This window comes from Cenococcum geophilum, assembly GCF_001692895.1.
Source record: "Cenococcum geophilum 1.58 unplaced genomic scaffold K441scaffold_18, whole genome shotgun sequence".
Lineage (NCBI taxonomy): Eukaryota > Fungi > Ascomycota > Dothideomycetes > Gloniales > Gloniaceae > Cenococcum > Cenococcum geophilum.
In genome coordinates this window covers 1,612,224-1,619,128 of record NW_027137576.1, presented here as the reverse complement: position 1 = coordinate 1,619,128, position 6,905 = coordinate 1,612,224, and the positions used below count along the sequence as shown (strand labels likewise).

The following is a 6,905-nucleotide window of genomic DNA, read 5'->3' as shown; positions in this document are numbered from 1 at the left end:
GCTTGCCCCATGCTTCCGATTATGGTAAACGCCTTGTGGGGTCCTAGAAATAGTTCGAAGTGGAGATATAGCGGCCTCCCGGTTCTTGTTTTCTCTGCCGTCTGCTTGCACTCTCCTTTTTCCGCCTTTTCTTCCCAACTACGTCTGTCGTTATGTTTACTTTTTCATTTCTTCAGACCTCGGTCCTTATATTTCTAATTGACTTTGCGCTCTGTATTGTCGTGCCTAAGTATCGTAAGCTCGTATCTTTCTTCGGCATCAAACCCAATCACGTTACTGACATACTATACTAAAGCCACCGTTAACTCTACTGCCCCGCTAGCAAGTAGTACCAATTCGGTTGCGGCGCCGGCCAACATTTCAGCATGTACCTACGTGGTGCTAACAACCCAGCTTTTCTGGGTAGCCCAAACTTCTACTACGACCATCACTGCTGCAACCCACGTTATCATAATAGACCCTCGCACAAATAAAACTAGCACCACCATTTTGCGTGATCCCAATGCGTCACTCTCAACTCAAGCCGTCGAAACCAATGCACAAGGCACTCAAATAACTACTTTGACCTTTTCAGATACTACCGCTCAAACAGCTTATACTACCGTCATGTAAGTGGAATTACATCTTCAAGGGATTGCCCAACATATTGTCTAACATAGCCACTATAGTGCTTTCCCCGCAGTGTTTGTCGACTACGATGATTCTTTCTTCCTAGTTGGCAGTCTTGCCGAAACAGCCAACGCTTCAAGCACCAAAGCTAGTCCCAATTTTATCGCTCGGGTTGAGACTCCGTTTCCTAGCCATCCAATATATCCACCGCCAGCTACTGCAACAGACAACCCCCAAATAAACTCAGACACTGACCGCCGTGGCCTTAATTTTTTGCCTGCCCTTATAACTTCCGAGGATAAAAACTCAGACTTTTACCGGACCGCTTTTCCAAATGAGCCAGCTGTGCAGAGTTGCCTTTGCGGTGGTTTCAACCCCTTTATATTTAACGGTCAACCTGAGGTTTTTGTCAATCAAATACCAGTTGCCTCCTTCATTACGGCTACTTCGACTTCTTATGCTACTATTGCGGACCCGACGTCCGCTAGACTCAGCAATCAAGGAATCTCAACTGCGACACCTGCAGCTCCAGTGATTCAGGCAAGTGCTCCGGCAACGATAGGAACACTAAGTGCTCCAGCAGCGACTGGGACTTCTAAGTCAATAATGGATGCACCTCTTCTTGAAAGCTCTGTGGCCGATTTTCTGTCTACTACAACATCCTCACCGGCGACGCCGACTTCTACTGCAGTTGATATATTCCATGGGGATGGACCTGCACAACTTGTGCACGGAGAATCATCAGTCTCCGGGCTAGGTGATGCCGCGACTTCAATTATCCAAACACCGAGGATCTCTTCAAAAGCCGAGCCCTCAGTAACAGTTCTGCGGCCAGCTCCTTCATCAACAGATTTGATTGGTCCTGAGCTCAGCTCCGTATTAGCTGGTTTCCCTCCAGCATTTACAGAACGCATAGAAAGCTCAGCTACAGGATTACCGGACGAGGAACAGCAGACTTCCCAGCCTGCAGCAATTACCACCGAGGGCCCTGACGGTATCACTGTCGTGATCGCTCAGCCGGCAAGCTCCCCCGCAGCACCCCCTCAAACCCTCACCATCGCCGGTCAAACCATAACCCAGAACTCTGCATCCGCCTTCGTCATCTCAAGCCAAACACTTGCTCTCGGCGCACCAGCCATCACCCTCGGCCAAGGCTCCTCCACAACAGTCGTGAGCCTCGCCACTAACTCCGCCGGCGCCACCGTCGTGTTCGTAGGAACCGACTCCTCGACCATCCAGCCCCAAGCCACTCCCGCACACCCCACCCTAACAATCGCGGGCCAAACCCTCACCCCAACCACCGCCACCGACCTCCTCATCGGCGGCCAAACCCTCGCCCCCGGCGGCCCCCCCATCACGCTCGGCACAGGCGTCAGCACCACAGTCCTCAGCCTCGCGCACCAACAGCGTCGGCGCCACGATCCTCCTCGTCAACGGCATCCCCTCCACCACCCTCCCCGCCACCGCCCCCGCCCCTCCCCTCACCATCGGCAACCAAGCCGCAACCCCCCTCCCCATCCCGCTATACCTCCTCAACTCCACCCCCCTCACCCCCGGCGCGACGCTCACCCTCGGCGCAGGCTCCAGCACCACAGTTCTCAGCGTCACGACTGACGCCGCGGGCGCCACCGTGCTGGTTATCGGCGGGGTTTCGACCACCCTCCCTGCCGCCGTGGCCCCGACTCCCATCGCCGCCCCGCTCGCCATCGCAACGACGGTTGTAGCGTCCGGCTCGGCGCTGCTGACCGAGTACGTCATCGGGTCGCAGACGCTGTACCCAGGCCATCCCATCACACTGAGTGCGGGGAATAGCAGCGTTGTTGTGGCGTTGACGACGGATGCGGCGGGGGAGACTGTGCTCGTGGTCGGGGACCAGAGCACCACGATTGCGGGGGCTGGGGTGACGAGCTCGACTGCGAGTGCGGTCGGGATGGTGGGGACGACGACTCAGGGGGGGACTACGCTGGTGCCGAGCCAGGGGGGGAGTGGGACGGTGAGCGTGGTGGTCAGCGCGACGAGTACGAAGCGCTCGGCGGCGGGGGCCATGGGGCAGGGCCGGGGAAGGAGGGGTGTAGGTGGGAGGGTGGCTTTGGGGGTGGTGGCGTGGGGGGTGTTTGGGTTAGGAGGATGATGGACTTGGGGTTGTGAAAAAAATAAAAGAGGGGGGATTAATAGCGGTTGAGGTTGTGGGTTATGATTATAATTATTGTGGATATTTGGGACTTAGTGTTTAGATAAAAGGGAGGTGGAGTTGGCGTTGTATACCCTTAGGACCTATAAACTCATCCTCGGGTTTTGACCTCGCTAGATTCCGTTTTTAGACCTAGGCAGTGTTGGTGTGAACTGAAGCTGTGAGCTAGCGGTGCTGCCGAAAGCTGGGCGACTTTAGTAGCTAGGGGGTGCCAGTTTCGGACCTCCTTTATTGCAGACTTGGGAATAAGCAAGCTGTCAAGCTCGCATGGACAAGTATATGGTAGGTGCACCCGTGCAAGGCGGTCCGTGACGATGTGCAAGGTGCTCGTAGTAGTCAAAGCGGGCTTGACAGCTTGCTTGTTCCCAAGTCTGTTTGTCAACCGTTAGGTCACTGTCAGGTACCACCTTATGACTCACACCCTGTTTCTTGCCATCGTATGTCTTACTATCTATTTTCTATTACCTATTCATTACCTATCGCCGACTGAGTGGTAATACCGACCTTATGGCGATTGAGTAATCGTCGTCAGCGTCGTCGTTAGTCTTTTACCCCTACCTTATGTATATAGAGAGCTTCTAGAGCCAGCTTTAATCGATAGAGTTCTTATAAGTGACTTGTCCGTTCGGTAGTTATGAGCCCGGGCCATCTACTATATTATCTTTAATTTAAAGTCTTAATTACCTAGTCCTTAACCGCATAGTAGAAGCCTTAAATATGTTAGCGACTCAGTCAACCGAGGCATGAGCACAGCAAGAAGGATGCATGCAAGCCTGTACGATTGGATTGTCTATAAACGAGGATCTAAAGCTAGAGAAAGGAAAGGAGAAGAAGAGCAGCGCCGGTCGAAGTAGGGTTCTTTTATGCGGTCCTCTAGTCACGTGACTGCAAAGTTCTGCCAAGTTCTGCCAGTGCCGTAACATTACCCCCCCCCCTCAGTAAAGCCTGCCCTCAGGCTTTGTGTATCTATATTACACCTATAGGGCGTTCTTATCTTTATATTCTTCTGGTAGCCTATTATCTTCGCTAAGCTAGCACTCTATCTACTCGTCTAGGTACTTTAGGGGTCCTAATTTATTAGGGTAATGGCTATAAAATTCTTAAAGCTTATAGGGACTGCTGATAAAGTTCTATGTAGGGTACTAGGTAGAATCTAGGTCATAGCCTTTCTAACTAACGCGGTACTTTAACGTTCTCCTTACTAGCTTATAGGCCAGTATTTCTTTAATTTCCTATTTATCGTCGCCATTGACTTAAATCGGCAGGGGGGGTTTGTTCTTTTGTCTAGGTAGTAGGTTATTTATAGCTTTCCATAGCTTATCTAATAAAAAAATAAGGTAAACCTTAATCAAATCTAGGAGCTTTACTTTATATAAGTTGCCTATCTTCTTAAGAACCTTATACGGTCCTACTATTTAATAGTCTAGCTTACGGCTAGGTCGTTCTATCTTCTAGTTCCTTATTATAACCCAAACTATATTACCTACTGTAAAGTCAGGCTCGCGCCTATATTTATTTACCTACTATTCCATTAATTTCTAGGCTTTTCCTAGATTTATATAGGCTACTATTTAGGCTTCTTCTAAGCGCTTAGTGTACTGCTAGGCTTCCTTATAGAATAGTTTTTTATATACGGTCTAGGGTTCTTCTAGTCTTTCCCAGTTAAAACTTATATAGGGTAAGTAGCCCATTTCTAGTTAAATAGGGGCAAATCTAGTAGAGTTATGGGGTAAGGTTATAACGGAACCTTGTAGCAGTAACTATGGTGGGTTCTGTCAATGGGCTAGGTGTGTAGGAAATGTAAAGATAGTAGTTAACAACGTAATAATAACTAGTGGAGTGGTTGCCTAACAGATTAACTCTAATTGTATTCTAAGAATTACTATAAGGAAGGAACTATCTAGGTAGGACTGAGGGTCCTTAAATACACAACCGTACTCCTAAGAAAGTCGTTACTCTATCTACTCTGCCTACTCTATTCGCTCTGTTATAGATCTCGCAAATTACACAGATTATATAGATTATATTACGTAACTCTACTTACTATTCCTCGTTACATGGTTCCACGGGTTCTATCTTAAACCGTGCTTATATTAACCAACTAGCTTTCTTTAACTCTTCTCTAAGTAGTTATAATATTATACTTAAAGCGTTCGTAACACTATCTCCCTCCTTTTTATTTTTGTTCTTAAAGATACCTAGCATCTCTAAGTTGTTTACTAGAGGTATAATATCCGTCTAATTAATTTGGTTAATATTGTTACTTATAATACCTAAAGCACCTTCTTTTTCCTTAACTCTTTGTTATACGCGTATAGTCTCTTCTATACTATTGCTTGGTAAAGTAATGCTATCTCCGTATTCTTATTGTGCGAAAAAGGGGTTAGTCTGTATTACGTTGGCGAGTCCTTTATTTTAGCAACCCTCTTCTTATTTAGAGTGTACTAAAGTAAATATTTAATTGTCCTGCGATGTTTGCTTAATTTCTAACGCTAAGTATGCGTGTCCTATAACTTTTAATAGTTTCTAAGTTCCCTAAGTAATTTATTATAGGGTCTTATATTTAATTTACCGCTGTAAAGCTTAATAGTAAGCTATCCTCGGCGCTACTTACAGTCTAATATACCTTAGAAGAGTCCACACGTGTTATTAAAGCTTAGTGTCTAGCTTATACTCGTCTTTAGCGTTTAGAATATATCCGTAAGAAGGTCCGTTTAAAGAAGTAGAAACTTATTTAATAAGGTCTATAGAAACTTAGTAATAAAAGAACGGATTCTCTTTTAATAGAGAAGGAAATAACTCTAAGTAATTTGGCAGTCTCTCTTCCTAGGTCCCCCTTAGGTAACTTATTCTTTAGCGATTCTTCTTTATTAATATTACCTAACCTTTTCTCTTCNGATACTCCTATACCTTTCCTATAGCGTTCTTTAGGTTCTCTAGTGGTTCCTAGGTAGTCTTATCGTAGCCTATCTACTTTACTTTATACTATATTTTATTATCTACGTCCTTATAACTAATAATCTTTAAAACTTACTATTTATCTTCCTTTTGTCCTCTATATATGTCTGCTTTATAGACCGGTGGCTTAATATTCCCGTATACTGGTTCTAGCATTATAATATACTATATAGGGTAGATCTTTATCCTAGCTGGTAGGTTTAACTTAAATATAACTAATAAAAAATTTTACGCAATTTTAAAAGGTCCTAGTCTGACATGGTCTAACTTCTTGCTTAATTGTTAATACTTAAAATTTTTATATAATAGCTATACTTTATCTCCCTCCTTAAGATCTAGTCCCTTAGATCTCTTAGCATTATAGTACTTTTTCATTCTTTACTATACCACCTTAGCTGTTTCCGTGAGGTCTATATAAAGATTTATTAAACTCTTTATTCTTTACTTAGCTATGCTACTTATCTTCTTTACTTAACGTGGCGATAATAAGGTCCTTAGCTCGTATCCGTAATTCGCCTTAAATAGTAACATGCCCATTCCTTTTTATAGTATTATATTATATACAAACTATATAACTAGTAATAGCGATACCTAATTATTCTATATATAATTAATATAATGCCTTAGATACTATTCTAGTGTCTAATTTAATCTTTCCGTTTAACCGTCTGTCTGTAGATAATATATAGTAGAAGTTACTACTTAAACTCCTTACTCTGCTAAGAATACTTCCTAGAATGCTACTATAAATCTTAGATCTCTGTTACGGACGCTTTAAGTACAATGTTACGACTACTTGGAGAAGAGACGGAAGAAGCTAGTTGGTTGATTTAGGCACGGTCTAGGATAGAGCCGATAGAACTATGTGACGAGGAATGGTAACCGAGGTCACATAATGTGATCTATATAATCTGTGTGATCTATAGGATCTATAATAGAGTAGATAGAGCACACGTACATTACGTATAAGAAGGATTTTATAAGAGTACGGTTGTGTATTTAAGGACCCTTAGTCCCTACCTAGATAGTTCCTTCCTTATAGTGATTCTTAGAATATAATTAGAGTTAATCTATTAGGCAACCACTCCACCAGTTATTATTACGTTGTTGACTTTTATACTTGCATTTCCTACACACCTAGCCTAAT

The 6,905-nt window shown here is 44.5% G+C and overlaps 1 protein-coding gene across 1 annotated transcript; it reads left to right on the top strand.

The window, feature by feature from the left end:
• On the top strand, positions 1-2,381 carry K441DRAFT_86336 (uncharacterized protein). Its single transcript, XM_067654496.1, has 3 exons — positions 1-234; positions 296-608; positions 669-2,381. The coding sequence occupies exons 1-3, from the start codon at positions 153-155 to the stop codon at positions 2,221-2,223; spliced, it is 1,950 nt and encodes a 649-aa protein (XP_067504608.1). The 5' UTR covers positions 1-152; the 3' UTR covers positions 2,224-2,381.
• The last annotated feature ends 4,524 nt before the right edge of the window (positions 2,382-6,905 follow it).